This window comes from Neltuma alba, unplaced genomic scaffold (genome assembly GCF_004799145.2).
Source record: "Neltuma alba isolate B1F8T4 unplaced genomic scaffold, ASM479914v2 tig00012508_pilon, whole genome shotgun sequence".
Classification (NCBI taxonomy): Eukaryota; Viridiplantae; Streptophyta; class Magnoliopsida; order Fabales; family Fabaceae; genus Neltuma; species Neltuma alba.
The window spans coordinates 224729-248007 of record NW_021636976.1 but is presented as its reverse complement, the minus strand read 5'-3'; the positions used below and the strand labels follow the sequence as shown (position 1 = coordinate 248007).

The 23279-nt window shown below is 35.2% G+C and overlaps 2 protein-coding genes across 2 annotated transcripts; both read left to right on the top strand.

Annotated features, from left to right (window-relative positions):
• The first annotated feature begins 15885 nt into the window (after window positions 1-15885).
• LOC114727776 (BTB/POZ domain-containing protein POB1) lies at window positions 15886-20191 on the top strand. The gene is made up of 6 exons (XM_028914513.1): window positions 15886-16337; window positions 17398-17523; window positions 17938-18059; window positions 18152-18215; window positions 18323-18608; window positions 19163-20191. Exons 1-6 carry the CDS (start codon window positions 16088-16090, stop codon window positions 19974-19976), a joined length of 1662 nt encoding a protein of 553 aa, XP_028770346.1. The 5' UTR covers window positions 15886-16087; the 3' UTR covers window positions 19977-20191.
• A 1319-nt stretch (window positions 20192-21510) lies between these two features.
• Window positions 21511-22311, top strand: LOC114727781 (eukaryotic translation initiation factor 1A-like). The gene has a single exon (XM_028914517.1). The coding sequence runs from the start codon at window positions 21631-21633 to the stop codon at window positions 22066-22068; it is 438 nt and encodes a 145-aa protein (XP_028770350.1). The 5' UTR covers window positions 21511-21630; the 3' UTR covers window positions 22069-22311.
• Window positions 22312-23279: the final 968 nt, after the last annotated feature.

Genomic DNA, 23279 nt, shown 5'->3' with positions numbered 1-23279 from the left:
ATCATCGACACTGCAACTGCAAACGAGACGCAATTTCATCAGCCACTCCTTCTTTAATTTATTTGTCCTTGCTCGCTCTTCAATCATATAGGATATAATCTCTTAACTTGGATCAGTCAGGTTGCTACGAGTTAAGTGACCTTTTGCTTACGAACACTGTTTTATAGACTTGGGTTTTCTGTTTCTGTGTTTCAGGTTGCCAGTACACGTGGCTGTTAATGATACTCTCAAGAGCAGCCAATGCATATCATTTTGTAGGGGGAATAAACGACTGCATATGCTTATGATCATACACTAAACCGACGCACAATTGGGCAATCGAAAGGAGGCTTCTTTTGGGTCCAAAAAGAAGAGAAATTAAAGAACGAAATCCTACTCTAGGACACCGCATTTAATATTGGAATCAACACCATAATAATTTGAGATTTCGTCATTCAATATTATATTGAATGGCTCAGATCACAGCTTCCGCTTACATGTCCGAGCCTATATAAACCCTGTCAGCAAATTCAGTTTTATCAGAACTCAGAAGCCATAGCCAATATTCTCAATTCTAGGGTTCTGGGTTTACAGGTACAAGGAGGCCTAGTTGTGAAGCTTCCTTCCACTCCAGGTCCGAAAGGAGGCGATATGGGCAGACCTTAGCTGCTAGTTCATGGATACCTATGGCTTTTCGCGGAAGGGGAAAGCGAAGGTCAAGGGTTTGCATGAAGTGGGAGATAGGGTTGCCTTCATCCTTTTCGGTATTGGAGTGAAGGGAGCTCGGCAAATAGGCTCTTTCTTTTTACCAAGTAAACATGCATATATAAATGCCTCTGTAATTAAGTTAATATGGTTTCAGTCATTGTTTAAATATGAAATTATGTATATTCCAATGAGAAATCATGAGTTTTTTGCGGCTTCCATATACCCGTGAGCCCTCTTCTCAGGTATGCTTTTCTTTTCAAAAATTTGATATCATTACTTTCTTCTCTCTCGATGTATATCTTTCTTATATACATGTTTCATTAGTATAGTAGTATGTCAATTATAGTATATGTTAAAAGTTTTCTTCTGGTTGTTGCTTTTTCCTTTTAGGCATAGTGAGGAATTGGATCATGTTAATAAATGTCATTCTAATAAGGAGAGCGTGGGCGTCTTGATCACCATCATCAACCCAAGTGTACAATTCTGAATCAATTTCAGATGAAAGGCAGAATTTGTATGGAAGGATTGAGGGATAGCTATTTGAACAATATTCACAAGGCAACGTTGATGATGATGGCTGTTAGAGTTCTTTATAAATTTTTTTATGAATATTCTACTTTCTTTCTACCTGATGCAAAGGAAAATGTATTATAAATAAGCCACTCTGAGCGCGATCTATATTTATTAATAAGCTTGGACTCTCGGCTGCACTGAAATTCAAAAATAATCATTTTATTTTGTAATCAATGGGATCGAGGATGATACAAATAATACTGTTGATAATTAAAATTGTAGCAAAAAAAAGTAGGACGTTTGGAGAGATGGTGATTAGAAGGAAAACCACGCACAACATGCAACTTCTCTTGGCATTAGTTTTGGGAACTATTCGTAGGAAAATACATTTCGAAAGCGGAACACTATAAGCTCCTTATGATTATACTAGGAAGTAGAATTACATGGCCATAAAATTGTCTTACAAAATAATAAAACATTCAGTTCAACAAAAGCCAAATATTTTAATTAAATCATCACAACATAATATATATTCACAAGCTCCATTAGTCAGATCAGCTTTCTACAAAAGTTATTTCATACTCTCTCATTCCCTTTTTATAAGCAACTTTAGACTAAATCACGAAAATCAAAAGATTAGTTAAAATTAGTTAAAGACAGTAAATGTATAAAAATTGAAAGTTTTTTGCCTCCAAAATACTCTTATTAATGAAAGAGAGAGTATTAAAAAAAGAATAAGAAAATTATTATAATAAAGAGAATTATAAAATGGAGAGATTATATTAAAATTTAATTTTCTAAATATTTATTATCTATGAAATGATGTTTTGGGAAACAAAAAAAATAAATATATTAACTAAGGAGCAAAATAGAAAGTTTGCTACAAAAATTTAAGAAAGTTTTCAAATATTGTTTATATTTGGAGACAACAAGGAGATAGTAGTTGTTACTCATAATAAGAGATGGATGGAATAATGGCTAATAAATTATAAATTAATATATTTGTCCTTTTTTGGTGACTTTTACTTAAAAAGATAAGAAAAATGAAAAGGGAATTTGCTTTTAATTTAAAATGGTAACTCATTATTCACCAAAAAAAATTGGTAACTAATTAATGAATGAGAGGGGCCTACGCACTCCGAGAATATAGTGCAAAATGTTCTCCCACGCAAGCACACATCATTAATTGATGAGTGAAACTTTCTAGGATTCTGGCAATTAAAAACAGGCCAAGGTGCAATCACCACCTCCAGTTATTTTTGAAGAAGCAATCCTTAGTGGTGCAATTTTGCCCTTACAATTCCCACCCTCAACTAACGGATCCCTAACCTCCGTTATCTCTTACGTTGTTCGTCTTCATCAGACAACCACGAGAAGGACTAGCAGGCAGCAGCAACGATGGCGTCCTGGGGTCTTCCTACCCCTGCTCCCAATGGCGTTTTTGTCCAGCTCCAGCGACGGTGCTGAGCTCTACTCTCCTCCAAGCCGACGACCGCTATGCAAATGAAGATAGAAGAACAAAGCAGCAGATGGTGTCATCTCCCATTGTCCGCAGCCTCCGTCCAAGCTCCTCCTCTGGTTAAATTCACAACGTCGCCTCCAGTTTAATTGATTTCTTAAGCTTTGGACCCTGTCACAGAAAGAAACAATCAACTAGGATTCCATTGCAACCAGAAATTCCTATTTGATTTGGTTGATGCACTTCTTGGGGAGATTCTAAAACCATGAGTAAAACAAGACAGTAATTACCATGGATCTAATATATTAGCGTCCCAATTGATCGCAAAGCAATATGTAAGAGAATGCAAGCAATTGTGAAGTACTGGGAAGACATTGATGCGTTGAGTGAAAGAGATGGTCTGGGGAAGATGATGAAAGAGGGATTAGATAGTAAAGAAAGGTCTGATGGAGATCATGAACAGTAGCAATAGCTTGAGACATAGCGGAGGTTAGAGACACGTTAGTTTAAGGTGTGAATTGTTCCATTTTTAGTAGACGAGGATAAAATTGCTCCATTAAATATTTTGGGGTAATGAATGCTCCTTCAAAATTAGTTCAGGGTACTTAACCCATTAAAAAAATATTTGTGAATGTATTAATTTTAAACAATACTCTTGTGCCTGTACAGAATTCAAAGTAATCCCGACAAAATTTTTCTCTACTTCTAACTAATTCTTTGAAAGAATATTCAGTACTTGTATATAGTGAGAGGCAAAAGGATATTCCTTCTACGTGATGCTGGTCGGAACAAATTCCTACCTATTGATACGAACATTTTCAAATCAAAAGCCATCCAATCGTTAAAGAAAGTAACTTTCATCCAATTCGTGTTTGTTGTAGATGTTTCCCTTGGACGAATGAACTGATTCCGATCCATTAAGTTCATTGAAATCAAATAATGCTTTGGCCACGCGTAAGCACATCATCACCTACCTTGATTATGATCAATTGTTTTATATACTTCGAGAATTAATTAAAATGAAATGTTATTCATATGATGTCACACAAAGCGTAAAACTAATACTCCATCCAGTTCTTAATACAAAAACTAGTTGACTAATTTAAGTGAATTAAGAAAGTTTGTTAAATTAGTTATTTGTAATAAATAGGTGCTATCTTCTCTATAATATCCTTGCTAATTATGTATATTAGCTAGAACTACTATTTGATATGAAACTTTTAATGTACATGTACTACTATTACAATGATTACTTTAAAAAAATGGATCAATATGAGAAACAAAGCGATTACGGTCTTATATTTAGGATCAAACACATTAAGGAGTGGAGGTAGTACAATATATGCTTTCACCAATCCCTGGGCATCAGGATGTATACTAGCTTTAACGAGATAAGCTAATTATATATAACCTTATTCGATCCTTCAAATTCAGGCTGCGTGCACTTGATATATCTCTCCAGAGACCCCGTGCCTGGGCCTATAAATATCAACTCAAGCTTCAAGTAACGGCATCACGAAAAGAGAGAGAGAGAGAGAGAGAGAGTATATAAAATGGGGAAGAAGGGGCTCCCTGCACTCCAAGTCTGAAAGGAGGGGATGGGCAGACCTTAGCTGCAATTTCATGCATACCAATTGGCTTCCAATGAACTAAATCTAGATGTGGAAGTTCAAGGGGTTAGCATGAGGTGGGAGATAGGGTTGCCCTGATCCTTTTTGGTATTGGAGTGAAGGGAGCCCCACATATCCCTTCTTCATTATATTATTCCTCTTATTAATTCTATTTTTTAAGGAGATATTGATTATTCATTGTGGCGTCTTTGAGTTTTTCTTATTTCTCTCTGTTGCTTAACTAAACATCCTTTATGTATATGCAGCAGCATGCTAAATATCTCAAACTTATTCAGTCTCTGATCGTATAGATATGTGCGTGCGTGTGTGTGTGTGTGTGTGTGGATGCACCTGCAGATGCTTTTTTATTGTGAATGATCATCTATTCTGCAACTACAACGAGATGCAATTTCATCAGCCACTCCTGCCCTATTTGTCGTTGCTCATTCTTCAGTGTCATATAATATATCTAGTATATAGTCTCTTAGATCGGTCAGGTTGCGAGCTAAGAGTTAAGTGACCTTTTGTTTCAGTGTACTGTTTTAATGATAACTTGGGTTCTGTTTCTGTGCTTCAGGTTTCCAGTACATGGCTGCTAATGCTACTCTCTGAGAGAAAAGAATGGATGACGCTTGAGCGTTCAAGTGTGTGAAAAATGCTGTTTTGAATCATCACTAACATATCGATTCTTTAATTAGATGAAGAGAAGTGGTTTGGCACCTTTTAAATGAACTAGTTTTCCCCGTTTGACATATATATATATATATATATATATATATGTATATGTATATAAAACATAGCCCGAACGTGCGGATAAGTCAGTACAGCAAATTATTCTAAAAATAACTGAATGATTTGAACGTAAAATTTGGTAAGACTTAATTTTTGTTATATATATATGTTCCTCCGGTCTTAAATATATATAGGACCCTTATATACACTATATAAGGGTCTTATATCTAGGACCCTTATATACACTATATAAGGGTCTTATATCTAGGACCGGGAGAGTATATCTAGAACAATTCCAGCGTGCTATGATTAATGAAAGAATTTATTAATGGGGCATCCCCATTAAATGGATGAAGAGAACTATAGATTCTGTTAATTGATGAAAAATATCATACTGTAAGCTTTTAAAATCAGACTGATCATCACAGAACCCAGGAAGGGGCCAATAGTCAGGGCCCTATATAACAAGCAATAATCATATTGATGATTCATTGTAGTAAATCGGTTGGAGGAAGAGTAGGGTGTAGAAATGAATGAGAGGGGAGTTTCTAGAGACACTAACAAATTGCTGTGTCCAAGAAATTGGGTAATTTCTTTGCCGTCTCCTTTTATTGATATTTCCCAGTGACATCATAGGCAAGTTAGAGCCAAAGTCCAAAGCCACAGGATTTGTGATACTGATAGTGAAGGAATGTGTTGGGAAATTTAGTGTAGGAGACATATACAATATTGTATGTATTCCTCCGATACATACACTACAAAGTGGATCTTATATTTAAAATCAGGAATATTTGCGTTTTTTGTTTCTGGTTTGTTTAGGTTGTATTCTAGAATTGCTTTTGTTTTGTTTTTTAAATGATTAGTATGTGTAATTGTTTTTTCAAATTAATAAAATTGACTTGCTTTTAGGCCAAGAAAAGTACATAATTACTAATGCTTGCGTACAACTAGAATGTATATGAAACTTATATTATGAAGGAGAAATGTCTTCAAAATAATTTCTTTTTATTCGAAAAATAAGAAGCATATATAACAGATATTGAACATATAACTCAATCAGTTCTTCAGTTTTTCTGTTGTTAGTATTGGCTTTTGATCGGTTCTCGAAATGACAGAATCCGATGGGATTCCAAACTATTTTAGGCACCGATCGCCATTTTTTGACCGTACTAACTAGCTTGGTTAGGGTCAAAGAGCTGAATGTGATCAATTTCATTAGAGCTGTTCTCTTGTTTTTCTTGACAAGGTGGCTAACTAAATTTTTTCAGGCGATCTTAAAAAACCACATTAATGTGTGTGTATTTATAAGCTTTATTCTCAGAATAAAAATAAATAATACATGCAAATTAGTTTTATGAAAAATCTCTCATCTTAAAAAGCCGACTCCGGCCCCCTACTCAACAGTTAAATAATATTCTATAAACATTAATGAAGCACATAGAGGACCCTCTCCTGCCCCCAAAGCTCGTGGCATATACATCAAGCACTAAATAAGTTCATGACGGAAAAAAAATAAAAGAATTGGACATATTCAGTGTTTTTTATATAGTGAGACAATTGGATATTCCTTTTTCAATCCAAGCAGATTCTATACGGATGCTTTCCAAAGTTAGTTTAATAAAAGTTGTATTCATTTTCGATAAGTTGTTGTTTTAAGAGAATTAATAAACTTTTTCCTTATACTTTTGCCCTATTTAGCAGTGTAGTTCCACTAAGTAAAAGGAAACACTGATTCACAATCAGGAATATGATGTTCGTTTAGTTTAGAATTAACTAATAGAAAGCTTTCGCCAATCCTTAAGCATCAAGATCCAATTCCCAGATATGCTGATTAATATATTCCATCTTCCACATAGTTGAACTTTATGTGCGTGTGTGTACGTGTACCCTCAAGTTTTCAAGTTACATAATCACATCATTGCACAAAAAAGCATTTTTCTCCATCATAAGACAATAGATTGAAACTTATGTTCTTCTTCTTATGGGTAAGACTGTTTAGCCATCTTAACCAACAACTTGTTAGTTACATGATCGATCATAATTAATGTAAGTGTTAAACTCTCCCAACAGTGTTCAAGAAAAAAAAATAATACCACACCGGTGCTAAATATAAGACCTATTTTATAATATAATTTACACTATAAAATAGGTCTTATATTTAGAACTGAAAGAGTGATAAGTTACTCGAGTAGATGACATAACCTCTAAATGAGAACAAAAGTGTTTATCGTTGTGGAAAACGTAGAAAGAAAATGTTGTAAGAAGAAATGTGCAAGAAAAGTAACAACGTTGTAAAATCAGACATGAAAATATTTAGTCAATAGGCGTACTTTAAGGGTGCTTGTTTGATTTAATAAAGAACATAAATTAAGAATCCCGAAGACAAAAACGCAAAAAAAAAAAAAAAGATTCTACAGAGATATTGAAGAACGCACACCACTACTTTATTATGGTGATCTCATGTGGCTTAATCTAAAGATCAATCATATCATTTTATAATGTAAATATATAACTTTGTTAAGTTAAAGGGTTGCAATGCAGAGTAAGAAGGATCCGTGATGAAAGGAGAGAATGCTAGCTCAGATCAGAGAATATCAAAAAGAGTCTTTCAATTTCGTGGACCACTAAGCAAAGGCATCAGTACAGATTGGGATAAATATCTTTAAATAATGTCTATTGAGTGTGTGTGTGTGTGTGTGTGTGTGTAAATATATTATCTGAGAAGATTTCTGTGAAATTTTTTGGCAATAATTTCTCTTTAATTAAGTCGATATTCTGCAATAAATTTTCATTAGAATTTATTATTTTCTTGTCATGTGAAGAATAATGTCTCGTGCATCCAAAATGAGCTTGTATCGAGAATCTCTTTGATTGATTAATCATGATGACAAATTTTGTTTTGATAGAATGATGACAAAAATTTTGATTATTTTTTATTCTAATTCGATTGTCTTGCTCTGTTAATTTACATATGTATTTTGGGCAGCTAGATAAAGTCTTACGCTAGGCCTGCCCCGCTTAAATTGAAGGATTTTATATATGGATCGAGCCCAAGCTAACCCAGATCAAACCGACTAGGATCACAAAGGGTTCCCACCAAGTATTTGATGCAGTTGTATTCGTAGAATCTGAACGTGAAACCTCTAATTAAATTGATGCAACAATTTTCCAATCAAACCAAACGTTTGATGATCTATATATGTTTGTTTTTGTTTAGTGACAATTCACCTAGTATCTGAAATCATATTAAATATCATTAATCTAAATTTGAGCCTCTAAGTGTGAGATAATTCTTCCGACAACATATTTTTCAGTCTATTTAAAGTCCGTTAAAAATGTTTTCCTGTGTTAGCTCAAACTCGAACCTTTTTTGCATTTATTCAAATTTAAACACAACTTTGTTTTGGGTTCACCAAAACACAAACCCAAAGCTCTGGTCAAGGGAAAAAACACAAACCCAAAGCCCCATACCTAAACTAGCATAACCCTTTCCATTAGCATCAGCACCTATTGGTGCCTATATAACACTTAAGTATGGAAACAAAATATCAATTTATCATTCTTTAGAGTTGGCAACACTATTTGGTGGTGTTGTTGTGTATTCAGAGGTATTCAGGTGGAAAATAAAATATTGTTTTAAGCGTGATTTTACGTTATACAAACAAGTATACGAAAAAAAATTTTGTCTCAATTTGTGTGAAAGCACTTTTTAAAAATGCTTTTGAGTTGGACCAAACACTCTTGAATTAGATGATTAAAAATAAGTTTATTGCTCAAGCTTTGTAAAACTTCCGCTAAGTGTATTTTTCAATGCATAAATAATCAACTTATATATAACTAACCAATTTAAACATGACCCAATCCAAAATGATGAGAGAGGGAAATGGCCTGTAATTTTTACGTCAGACCCATCCTCAATTGGGAAACCAGAAAGAGAGAGACTCTTTCTGTCATTCTGTGTCTGAAAAAAGAAAACAATCCTATTTACCCAACAGAAAAAGGAAACAGAATCCAGAGCAATTAATTCGCATCAATACAGGATTTTGTAATTAAAGCAGAGGATCCTTAGCATTCAATGGTTCAGATCTCACATATTGGCCTATATAAACCCAATTACAGGTATTGGTTTTGGCAAGCCATAGCTCTTATTTCTGTCTTATTCCTTTCTGAAAACCATAGTTATAGTTGTGGAGCTTCCTGAACTCCAACTCTGAAAGGAGTTGAGGGGTGGACTTAGCTGCTTGTTCATGGATACCTATGGCTTTCGCACATCTATATGCGAAGGTCAAGGGTCTGCATGAATTTGGAGATAGGGTTACCTTAATCCTTTTTGGCATTGGAGTGAAGGGAGCTCCGCAATATAATCATATATGTTCTCTGCAATTTCAAATGTATTATTTGCACCCACTACAGGTAGAGATAAGTATCGTATGATCCTAATTTAAAGGTTCAATGATCTCTGCAATGAGGTTAGAGATTAGAGGTATATGTGACCTAATTGTGTGTTAATAATAAAGATTCAAGTCGTATAGGCTGGATAGAGCTTTCCTAAGGTATGGCGTTTATCAGTCCACTGTATTATCATCTTAGGTTTGATTTTTTTTTTTTAATTCAGCATGGCTAATTCTTGTTAATTAATTAGTATGGGTTTGAAAAGTTTAGGTAAGTTGGTCTCGGGCTCTCACAGGACATGTCTCCAGACTCTAAGGGTACTTATAAAAGTATTTACAAATTATCTACTAACAAAGTTCTTACATCAATGATAGGATTTAAACTCACGACTTTATGGGTTACAAGGTGACTCCTTATGAACTAGACTAATTATTGTTGGTTAGTGGACTAGCTTGTTAATCAAATGATTTTTTACTGTTTTTTTTTTCAATTGCAGGAGACAAATTCGTCTGTGTTTCTCCAACGATCTATTTGGCGAGTTGGTTCCGCTTTGGTGGCATCACGATGCATTTGATGATCGAGGGATTGGGCAGTTTTTTTTTCTTTCATGAAAAACTGATTATAATAAAGTACTAATGCAGTCAAATGTTGTAAATTAGATGGTCTGGACATCTGAGTACTTAACTTTATATACAAAACCTGACTCAATTATTGTATTCCTCTTGTCAAATCCTATCTATTTATTTTTCTGAACCTTATTTGTCCATTAACAATTTTCTTCTTGAATCCCATTCAATCTCATTAATGTAATATTAATATAAACTGTTATTCAGTTTCCTTATTTATAACATGGAATATATCATCTATAGAACATAAATTACGAATCATTCATTTCAGATTTTATACAATTTGAAACCGATGCTCTAATTGGGATTGTAATCCTTGAAATGGTAGCCATGAGAACCCTAACAGCATAAAATTAACTAAGAAGGGCATTGTGAGAACTGCATCATACATATATGATAGAGACGAGATCTTAAGGCTCTAAGGCCCGACAATTTTCTTGCTGGCCGTATCCTTAAATATTCTATGATTTTAATTAGGATGCAATTTTCATCGAGACCAACTAAAGACGGTTTTATTTGATATTTGATAGAGACGAGATTTCATTGTAGAGATATAATTCGCCCCTAAGATGGCGATCAAGTGGCTTTTAAAATTATAATATATCTCTCTTGAATAAAATATAAAATGAAAGGGAAAATCATATAAGAGATGAATCTAAAATACTCTATCAGAGATAATAAAATATACCCTTACAAGCTAATAGATTTTCCTTTTTGTGACTTTTAAAAAGAAAAAGAGAGTTCGCTTTCAATTTAAAGCATGAAGGAGACAAGAATACACAAGGTACATATCTAGTTCATTTTTGCATCCTAAAAACAAAATCAGCCCTGGGATTCGGGAATTGAATGTTGTACGATTTTTCTGTAATGCATGGATGGGCCAAAAATTATTAAATAATCTAGCAAGTTGATACAATTAATTTAAAATAAACATAATAAATTGTTTTTGTTAATATGCATAAATACACAACATGGGCTTCTCACACTCCATATATGACCCTTAATCTGTTCAAATCCAAGCCTAGTGCATACTTGATGACCTGTTGTCATATTTGCTATGAACATATATGTACTAACGATTATATACACGTGAAAGAAAGAAATGGCCTCAACCTCAGATTCCATGTCGTTTTTGTCGCAGTATAATTGACATTACTGAAAAGAAACAATAGACAGAGAGCCAAAAAAAAAAAAAACTAGATATTGCTTTAATTTATTTCATGAGGGGTGTGGAAAGCAGACAAAATAAACCCAAACCCACGAACGTAGAGAAGGACCGAGAAAACAGAAGAAGAAATGGGAAATAAAGGAAAACTAGAACCTCAGCATCACCCCCCCTTTAATTACATTTTCATGCTAAGTGATCCCGATGCATTCATTTGCCTGCAAAGCCACATGATCGACCACCACAGAATTTGGATGTCTTCACAATGGCTTCTTCCTTCTTCACCTCCATCTTCGGCTTCACATCCTCTTGACTCACTTCTTTCTTCACCTCCGTCTTCGGCTTCACACCCTCTTGACTCACTTCTTTCTTGATCTCTACAGCCTTCGGAGGAACCACTTCTTTCTTGACCTCTACCTTGGGTGTGGAAAATCGAGAACAGAATCCCTTTCTCTTCATTTTTATCAAGCTTCAGAGTTTTTTAAACCTTTCTATGACTGTTGCTTGTGTCTCCCTATAGCGAAAACCCTAAGTATTTATATTTATAATAGGAGGCAGCAAGCGAGGAGCCTATTCATGTTCTTTCCTTTTAATAATGAGTCTTAATTACTTGCTTTCCCCCATGCATGCATGCATCTGATATGTATATCCACTTTCAGAGCTTTACTCGGGGATCGGATAACCACTATGACTTTACTGTTTCTAACAATATAGACTTAGGGGGTGTTTGGATGGAAACCAAACTATGATTTCAAAAGTGTTTTTACAGTTTACGAAGTAAATATGGGGAGAAGTTTATTTCATTATATGGAAAAATGCTTTTGAGAAGCACTTCTAAGGGTTGACAAACACCCCTTTGAACTAGTTGAAATTCGTCAAGTAACAAGATAAAAACTCAGTGACCCAGATGTTGGCTTTTATATAGTGACAGTAGAGATGAGAGTTGTCACCTATCTCCATCATAATAATATGGTGACTCTCTGTCTTAGAATATTAGATTTATGTTTTAGTGAATTACTAAATTCGAGGAGAGCATTGTTTAGTTATACCACCAGGCTAATAAATTACTCCACACTACAAAAATTAATGTTCACATTTGTGAGATTGAGGTATATGTTCCCAAGTAGACGTTTTATTTTCATCTCCTGTGAAGGTTATCCTCTTGTTGCCTTCTGAATCCCTGCTCGTCTCTATATTCTGATGTATTCCTCCACTACTTAATGTAGGAACTAATTAAGAAGTTGATAGTAATCTTATATATAAGACCCATTCACATATTTATTAAATTTTTCCAAAATTAACTGTATTGATATTCCCACAACAAAAATTAAGTAGGAAAGTGAGAAAGAAAATTAAGAAAAAAATATTAACTAATTTAACTAATATCCTTAATGTATTTAAATTAATTAATTAAGTCTTACATGAAGGAAGGAAGAAGTATTTAATTCGTGATTGATCGGATGGATCCTTCAATTAAATATAATAATCAATGCAGTATCTATCTGTAACAACTCGTTTAACACAACTAATTAACATATAGATCTGACATCACTCTCTATGGAGAACCGGAGATGAGCGAAACTGAGAATCACTTATGCACGCACCAGGTTGGAATCTTACACCCGCCTTGTCTGAGAATTACATGCTTTGTGATGTAATAAAAAAAATTAAGTTATCTAATACTACTTTCGATGTTGCTAAATATAAGATCTAGTTTGTATGTCATTGCGCATGATTTGTGTAATATAAAGAGGAGGTCAAATCCTAAAATGAGTGAGCATAACTTAAAAGAATAGATGACTGAAGAAAAGAAGTACAATGGAGTATATTCAGAACTTTTATACAGCGAAACAATAGGATACTCCTCTTGTAATTTGGACAAATTCCTACATAAATGGATGCCAACTAAGGATGTTATTGTAGTTAATTTAAGGGAAGATATACCACCTTTTAACAATCGGGATTAATTCGATTCCTTTAAAAATCACACCCCCTCCTTTTATTTTAAAGTCACTTAACCCCTTTTGCATTAGCGATAATCTAAATCTAGATTCTCATTGTTACAATTAAAATCGTAACAAGTAAGCGATTACTCTGAAATTATAAGAATACAACTCATACTTCACAATCTATAAATGCCTTTCATATCTGAAAGAGAGACTTATTTTTTTAGTGAACATCCCACCCAATTTATCGAATTTTTTTTCTCTAAAAAATTCAAAAATTCAAAAATCATAGCTCATCCAAACGGCACTGTAACATTATTGTGGTGTTCTGTACCCAAAAAAAAAAAAAGGAAAATCATTTTTTGGTACAAAAGGAAAACCATTATTGTGTTGTTTGGATAATCCCTCAATTAATGGGCCCTAATTTATACATACTGCTTTGCATTAATTTCGGGTGATGCTCATCGTGAGTAAAAGGAAATGGGCCAAGTCATCCCTGACTTGAAGAGGAAAGAGAGAAAAGTATAAAGTAAAATGGCCCGTTGATCCAAGCAGGTTACCCAATCACTGGCCCAGAAAACAGAAGGCCCAGTCTATGAATAAAAATGCTACATCAACTGTTGGGGGGAACATCTAATGTACTCTTTTACGACAATTCTACTTGTTATAATTTTAATGAGAAACACATAATACACGTACAAAAAAAAAAAAAAATAGATGCTTGTTTTTCATTAGCATGAATTTGAAATGTCCAAAATGACAACCTTCTATCTTCAGGCAGGATTTGAATTGAATATTGTCAATTGGTTTGTTGGTGAATTGTTTGGCAGGTCTTGTGGAATGCCCTAATTTTCCAGTCTTGTTCGTGGGTTCAAAGTCAAATTTTTGACAATTGATTCTGTTATTTGTATTGTTGAAATTCAATTAAATAGAAATTATTTGCATTATTTTCATTCAAAGACACCATTTACATTTTCACTCTCGTAATCCTTGTTCTTGTTTCATTTGCCTTTTCATTTCTCATTCAAGTTTTTTTCTGGCACTCTTCATGTCTTTTAGTTGAAGCTCCGTGACCAAAATGCCTCTTGCACGGTAAAATACTTGGTCAACAAAGATCACAAAATTCATCTACCTTTTCATTTCTTGTTTTACAAATAATCCATGGCACTATTTGCATATCAAATGTGCACTATACATCACTCTTCATTATCTACCTTCTACTTAGCTTCTTGACACAGTTATCTATTTTGCTATTCTAGTATTTGAGTTTGTTTTTAGTGTTCCAATCTCATACATGCACTCTTATTTTCATCATATTTTATTTTATTTCAAATTCATCTCCAGCCATGAGGAAAATGGAGGGAAATGAGGAGATGAAAGAAAATTCTAATGAGTTTTTTTAAAAATGGGATTACATTTTTTAATTATCATATTTCTGTTTATCAAAACTTTGTAACCATACCTTTTCAATTTTTGAACAAATTTTGCTTCCCCTCCCCCCATCCTCATAGATCAAATTTCTTCATGGCATGAGATCGCCCCACATATATAAATCAAATGGCCCCATGCTCAGTAGATGTGCACGTGACTGGGACTTGATTTCCAAAATGGCAATATAAGTAATTAATTAACAATCTGTTAACTCACAACTGATGCTTAACCCTAATTAGTTGTAATACCAATACAAACCGAAATAAGGAAAACAATTAATGGGGAAGAACTAGTTAGACATTCAGAAGGGGAAAAATCAACCAAAAATTTCAACCCTCCAACCGCGCACTAGCATAAAATATCTACACAAGATTGAAGAATCTCAAGTCTTTAGCATATGCTTTATCAAATTTTATTTTAGGGAAAATTAATCTTTTGGTCCCTATAGTTTTCACTCATTTGTAACTCAGTCTCTATACTTTGACTCGGTGCAACTCAGTCCCTCTAGTTTTGACTCGCTGCAACTCGATCCCTATAATTTTACCTATTTTATAATTTAGTCCTTGTGTTTTTGAAAAATAAAATTATATATATAATAAAAGGAGGGACTAAATTATAAAATGGTTAAAACTATAGGGACCGAGTTGCAGCGAGTCAAACTTCAAGGACTGAGTTACAACCGAGTCAAAACTAGAGGGACTGAGTTGCACCGAGTCAAAGTATAGGGACTGAGTTACAAATGAGTGAAAACTATAGGGACCAAAAGATTAATTTTCCCTTTATTTTAAACATAAAATTTTAATTTTTTTTTATTTTAAAAACTAATTTACCTTCAGAATTAGCATATATACATATGCTGCAGGAAATCATATCACTTTTTTTTTTATAATTAACTGAAATATTTAATTTTTTAATATGCCGAATTTAATTAAGTAATTTTTATGTCAAAAGTTTTCTGAAGTACTTCTCTAGTCCTATTTATAGGACAGAGAGAAAAATATTTTTTGGTCTTATTTATAAGATACTGAGAAAATTTTTTTATATAGATGCATAATTTCATCTTTTATTTATTATTGTGCCAACTTTGTTTACATAAGACATATAGTATATTAAATAGGTATAAAGTTAAAATGTAGTTAAATCTTAAATTAGAATTAATGAAGTTTAAAGTTTTCTATAACTTTTACAAAATATGTTGAAAATTACTTTTATAAATAGGATCAAGTCATAACCAAACAAATACCAAATAAATAAATCTTTTCGAATAGGCCTATTACAAACAAAAGGAGTTCCGGCATGCATTAATTTTGTTGTTTTTCATTTTCGGTTTTCTTACCTCTGTAACCTCAGAGGATCTTCCCCCTCCTCTCTGTAGTCTCTGCCAACGTACAGCCATCTAGGGTTTGCGCGGCTCTCTCACGTTCTCTGACCGTCCTCCTCCTTCTACTCTTTCAAGTCCTTGCTGTTCTTCCATTCCTCTGCTGATTTTTGGTGGAATCTAGCAAAAGTTGGAGGGGTTCTGGAGAATGAGAGGTTTAAACTCGGATCTGTTTGACACGGGAACGGTGATGGAGTCCGATCTTTCTTGTCGTGCTTCTTCCTCGGATGCCGATTTTGGGTTCGCTTTTAATGACAGTAACTTCTCCGATAGGATTCTCCGGATCGAAATTATCGGTGATTCTGTTGAGGCAAGGCCCGATTCTGAAGGGTGTCCCACTATCGCCGACTGGGCTCGCCATCGGAAGAGGAGGCGAGAAGATATCAAGAAGGATAATGGTATTTCTCGAACTCTAGATATTTGGATTTGTGTTCTTTGGTTTGGTCTTCTGTGTCATCTGCTTGATATTTTAGACGATTGAAAGGAGCCAATTTTTGTGGCTTGTTTTTTCAATTTAGATTGTTCAAAAAAGCTGAAATTTACTGAAACGAGACTAAGAAATGAGATGGATTTGAAATAAGTCGTTCGATGATTATTTTTAGTTGTAGGACTAGTTGGTTGTCCGCCTTTGTGCTGCCGATTGTTGTGTAAGGGCTTTAGCACATGAATTGAAAAAGATTTCCGGTTGTTCCTGGATTCAATATCATCTCATAGGATCGGGGTTTCTTAATTGTAGCCCTGAATCCATAGGGGTGCTTCCGAGCAAAAATAATCATGTTATTGAACAGGTGTACCCTATGTTTATTGAAAAAGTAAGGATAAGAGGGTGTGTCGAAACTTTGAGGACGAAATTAAAAACGCAGTCAACTACCCCGCGTCAATGTTCATGGAAATTCTAAGATGATGTTTCTATTATCTTACTCGTAACTCACTACTCAGTTGAATGTAAATATTGACCGAGATAATTCATCCTTGACATTTTCTTTACCTCGTGGCTGCTTAGGAATTTAATACCTGAGCCTTATAGGTTAGTTACTTAGTAAACTATAATTGTAAATGGATTGCTTCGCTTGTTTTGGGTGATCCAAGGTTGAGTTCGTGAAATATAACTCACGATTAGAAAGCCAGTGTAAAGTCTTTTTTCCGATTGTTTTTTCTGTGGTTTTTGATTGCGTGGAGGGCTTATGGACATTGGATAGAGTGCTAATTTGTTTTGCTTGAAGGAATTTTCTCAGTCATTTACACTGAGTATTTTTGAACCCAGAATACATGATTCCGTTAAGTTAGATGTAATTGAGTTAGCATTGCCATGAATAGGATCCAAACTCCACTAAAATATAACTCGCTTCATTTTGTTACCCTATAAGTTGCTGTTCATGTTGATTAATATTTGATTATTTGTCTCTGTTTCCCTTTTTCTTCATGTAATATAACTAATACATGCTCTCTTGCTTGCAGTTGTAGATCTTACAGTATTGCCTGATGAACAAATTCTTAATGGCAATCAACCAGATATGGATGACTGCGCACCCTGTGAAAATCAAGATGAAGAGGCAGTTGCAATGGTTGAAGAATGCGCTTCAGGTATTCCAGTGACTACGAAACACCGGGCCTAGTTTCTTGATTATGTGCCCTTTTCTGAAATGCTTTACCTTTTATATTTTCCACTTCTTGTTTCTTTGCTTGCTGGTCAACTATCTTTTCAATTGATGAGTTTTTATCTCTCTTTGTACATTGTCCCTATGAATTGCTTAATACTAGAAGATCACTCACTATATATTGTGAGTGAAGTTTAAACAAGAGCACGGTAGGAAAAGATAAAGTGATGAGTGAAAAGAATAATAATTTTTTAGAGAAATATGTAAATACAATTTTAAAAATTTTCCTGTGCTTGAGACTGGGTAATAGATACCTTCTCAAGTTCTTCTACTTCTAAAGTTACCTTTTTTATATTGTAACTCGCACTTTCAATTTGGTTTTTTTTTTTTTTTCTCAAAGGTGATGAAGCTGCAAACAGCAATGACTCAAGCTGGAGCATGGATTGCTCTACAATTGTGAGGGTTAAAACACTACATATCAGTTCTCCTATACTGGCTGCCAAAAGTCCTTTCTTCTATAAGGTGGACTTTTGTTCTTTAAAGGGCATCGATTTGAGTTCTTTTGCTAAATCTGAGTTTGTTGATTGCTTTTTTGTTTTGTCTAATTTGTGTAGCTTTTCTCAAATGGGATGAAGGAGTCTGAGCAAAGGCATGTCACCATTAGAATTAATGCATCTGGTATATATTGTTCATGAAAAGACTATTTGCCACCTCATTATGTAACCGTTTTAGATATTTCTTCAAGATTTTGACCTGACAAGTGTCAATGCTTCTGCCCGTTACAGAGGAGGCTGCCCTTATGGAGCTTCTGAATTTTATGTACAGTAATACCTTAGGCTCCTTCACTTCTACAGCACCTGCTTTGCTGGATGTGTTGATGGCTGCTGATAAATTTGAAGTGGCTTCATGCATGAGATATTGTAGCAGATTATTGCGGAATATGCCTATGACACCTGAGTCTGCATTGCTTTACCTGGAGCTTCCTTCCAGCGTCTTGATGGCTGATGCTGTCCAGCCACTCACTGATGCGGCAAAGCAGTATCTTGCCACACGATACAAGGATATAACCAAGTAAGCTATGATGCAACTCAAGTTGCATGTTCTTTGTTTTGGAAGCTTAAAATATGTTGTTATATTGCCCTGCTATTTAGTCTAATGAACTAGTAGTTGCTCCTTTTTTCATCCTTACCTAGGTGCTGGTGATATTAAAATTTGATCAAAATCATTTCCACCTTATTGTTGTGTTTTGCATTCATCTCTTTCAACTTCATTTTATGGTTGGGATGCTTTCCCCCTTTGGTTGATAAAGTTCCTTATGATATTTGCTGGCAATTTTTTTAATTCCTCCATTACATCATTGATGATATCGTAACTGACAAGGCTGGCTCAATGTTAATGATTATCATCTATTATGCTAGGGTGATCAAATGATGTATTGTAGAGAAAGGTTGATTTATTATAAGTATGTCGCATGCCTTCTGACTAGGAATCTTGAGCAACAATTGTTTGGCTTCTTGCTGTCCATTCTTGAAAAAAACTTTGTTTGCTCTCAGCATTTTCGAATTGAGTTATTTTAGTGTAGCTTTGATTTTTAAATATTTCCAACAAGTTTATCATATGACCAGGTTCCAGGAAGAGGTAATGGCCCTGCCCCTGGCTGGAATTGAAGCAATTTTGTCTGGTGATGATCTCCAGGTTGCATCAGAGGATGCTGTATATGACTTCGTGCTGAAGTGGGCTAGAACCCAGTACCCCAAGCTAGAGGAAAGGCGAGAAATCCTGGGTGCAAGGCTTGCATGCTTGATTCGCTTTCCCTACATGACCTGCCGTAAGCTGAAGAAGGTGCTGACCTGTACTGACTTTGACCATGAAGTTGCATCTAAGCTTGTGCTGGAGGCCCTCTTTTTTAAGGCTGAGGCTCCGCACCGGCAGCGGTCGCTGGCTGCAGAGGATTCTGCTTCCAAGAACCGCCGATTTGTGGAGCGGGCATACAAGTACCGACCTGTTAAGGTGGTGGATTTTGAACTTCCCAGGCAGCATTGTGTGGTGTACCTGGACCTGAAGCGAGAGGAGTGTGCCAACTTATTTCCTTCGGGAAGGGTATACTCTCAAGCATTTCATTTAGGAGGACAAGGGTTTTTCCTCTCAGCACATTGCAACATGGACCAGCAGAGCTCCTTCCATTGTTTTGGACTGTTTCTGGGAATGCAGGAAAAAGGGTCAGTGAGCTTCGCGGTGGACTATGAATTTGCTGCGAGGTCGAGACCAACAGAGGAATTTGTGAGCAAATACAAAGGGAACTACAAATTCACAGGGGGCAAGGCTGTTGGATACAGGAACTTGTTTGCAATTCCATGGACGTCTTTCATGGCCGAGGATAGCCTTTACTTCATAAACGGTGTCCTCCACCTTAGGGCTGAGCTCACCATCAGACGCTAACCATAAATCATATATGTGAACTTTTTATTCTAGGCGGTAGCTTTGACCTTCTCTGTTCATGTTAAGCATCTGGAATCGAATCATGTATATATAATCAATGTGCTCCCTGGGTCATTAGTTCCGCTTGAGATCAGAAATGAATTAGGCTTATTGTCTTCCGCCCAGAAATAAATCTCTTAATATTCATTAGGATTGAATCCATTCAATCAATATCCGTTAAGAATTGAGTTTTCGGAGCGTTTTACGCTAACGAAATCTTAATAAACTGCAATTCAAATTTTCAGTCGATTTTTGGTCTTTTTGAGCCAATAAGATGGTGCCTGGTTTGGATCTTCGGCCAGGCCCTTCGGTGACCTTTTGTCTGTATTGAAAAATTCATGGTGTATAGTCACGCCAATTGAATTCCTCCTGCACAATTTATGTTACCTCATTACAAAAAAGAAAGAGAAGAGTACTTGAAAATAAGTACTCCTCCGGTTCTAATTATAAGACCCAATTGACTTATTTGAGGAGATTAAGAAAGTAAGTTAAGTTGGTTATTTATAATAAATAAGTGTTGTTATTTCTAAAATATCCTTACTAATTAAGTATATTAGCTAAAACTATTATTATTAGAAGGATTATCTTGGAAAAAAATACATAAATATAAAAGAGAAAATGGATTGGGTCTTATAATTAGGACCAAATAAAAAGTCAAATTGGGTCTTATAATAAGGACCGGAGGAGTAACAAATATTTGTATCTCCACATACCCTTTAGGGAATCCCATCCCGAGAATGAATGACAGAGAGAGAGGCTGAGATTTGGAATTTTGCAGTGGACAATCCGGAATCCAATTCTTTTATCAAGCCAACAAAAAGGAATTTGGAAAGTTAAAGAAGGACATATCACTTTATTATATCTGCTTTTTAAATAAAACGGCAAAGTTAAAAAATATTCCCTTTTTTTGCCAACTTGAAAAGTATTCCTTCTTGTTGAAATACTAATCAATAATAATAATATAATTACAACAGACTCATAATCTTACATTTAGTAAAAATTTAAATTGCACTTAATCTTGTACTCGTTTCGTTTTTTGGTTGAATAAATTGCCTTTATATCAAGAAATAATAAAAATAATAAAAATTTAAAATGCATTTGGTATCATTGAGTAATAAAATCTCAACAATGTCGGATTCTATCTTTATAATTTTTTTTTTTTGAGCTGAATATAATTATTATATGTACATAATATCTATACTTATTCTTAGTAAAAAATCAATACTAAAGTCATCAATGCACGCATAATATGATAATATAATCAATAAGTTTACTATACAAGATTTTCAATGAAAATATCATAATATAATTCAATAATATTAAGTTCGTGTGCTTCTGATTAATTTTTTTTTTTTAAAAAAAAAAGGAGTTCGCGTGCTGGGACAGTGCCGACATTAAGAAATGCATAAAGGGTAGTATCGTCCATTAGTCCCAACCCATTTCAGTTCTACACGCAATGCCCTAACTCAGGCGCTATTTCACAGAGAGAAAACGGAGATAGGCGCATCCAGCTCGCGAACCGCAATTGAAATAGGGTTTGGGACAGAGAAATTCCAACAGAGAGGTCCCGGAAATTGAAATTTAGGGTTGCCCTGAAGTACTAGCATCATCAACTATGCCGAAGAATAAGGGAAAGGGAGGTAAGAACCGAAAGAGGGGAAAGAACGAAGCAGACGATGAGAAGCGAGAACTTGTCTTCAAAGAAGACGGCCAAGAATACGCCCAGGTCCTCCGCATGCTGGGAAACGGTCGGTGCGAGGCCATGTGCATCGACGGCACCAAGCGTCTCTGCCACATCCGTGGAAAGATGCACAAGAAGGTGTGGATTGCTGCCGGTGACATCATCCTCGTTGGGCTCCGGGACTATCAGGACGACAAGGCTGATGTGATTCTCAAGTACATGCCCGATGAGGCTAGGCTGCTGAAGGCTTATGGGGAGTTGCCGGATAACACCAGGCTCAACGAGGGTATTGGCGGTGGATTGGATGAGGAGGATGATGGGGCCGGGAACGATTACATCGAGTTCGAGGACGAGGATATCGATAAAATTTAAGGACTTTGGTTGGGATTCCGATATCGCTAATCGCTGTCCCCTTCAATATGTGCTTTTCTTCTTTTTACTTTTTTTATTTTTAAAGAATCTCTCCATAAAATGATTATATGATGCTATATGATATGTAATATTTGAAGCTCACAAATATCTGGGGTTTTATGTACTATGGATTATGGATGCTGAATTTGTATGCAATAACGGTAGTGAGTTATCTCCTATTTGGATTGCTATGTTCAGGAGTTACGAATTTCTTTGTTTGCTTCCCTGATTATGGTCATATATTTTGCTATGTTCTTTGGTAGTTTGTTTAGCGTCTTTCTTTATTCCTTTGGGATGGGGTGATAGGATTATAAGTCTGCGTCTGGTGATAATATTTTATCGGAGTATTGTACCTTTTCCCTACAACTGGTAGTTCTTGATTTTATTTGTATTAAATATGAATCATGAAATAGAAAATGAGATATGCTGACAACGGTGGCACCAAGAGTAGGGATGAGATTTTGAGTATTAGGAGCATAATGTCTGGTTTAGCTTGACGGGTTGGTTTTCGGGAATTCAAGCACAGTGTTTGACTGATGCTGAAGATCCTGATCTTCAACGAGTGCATATAATCAGACATGCTTTTTTCTTATTGTTCTGGTGTAGTATACAAGTTATTTTTATCTTGAGGAAATGAGTTGCCAACATCTCAAGTTTTAGACTCTGTACAATGTAATGTGCTGTGTAATCGTTTCTGGGAGGCTTCCAATTCTTTAAAGCTGCTGATCTATTGTGCCTTGCCTTGTCTTTGAAACATGATGCCAAAGGCGGGTAAATTCTTTATCAGTTTGTTATTGCTTTATGGTTGATTTTACTTTTGGCCATCGCTGGCTGCTATTTTGATTGATGAGGTGGGTGATATTTGTTTTTGGTCCGACTAAGAATATTGAAATCAGTTGTGCCTCTAAATGATTTTGATCGTTATTCCTTGATGAGGTTTACTTGCCAATGCTCACTGTCATCAATTGTTGGTACTTCCTGAGTTACTGATGGCCTGCTGGAGCTACTATTATGTGTGTGTGTGCAGGCGGGCGTGTGCGTGTGATTCATTGTGTCAGATGTGTCTCTCGAGATACTTTTAATTAGTTGTTTGACTACAAGCATAGACTGTTCGTTTTCATCAGCATTCTCTTCTATTCAGAGGTATCATGACACATCCGTGTGAGACGTAG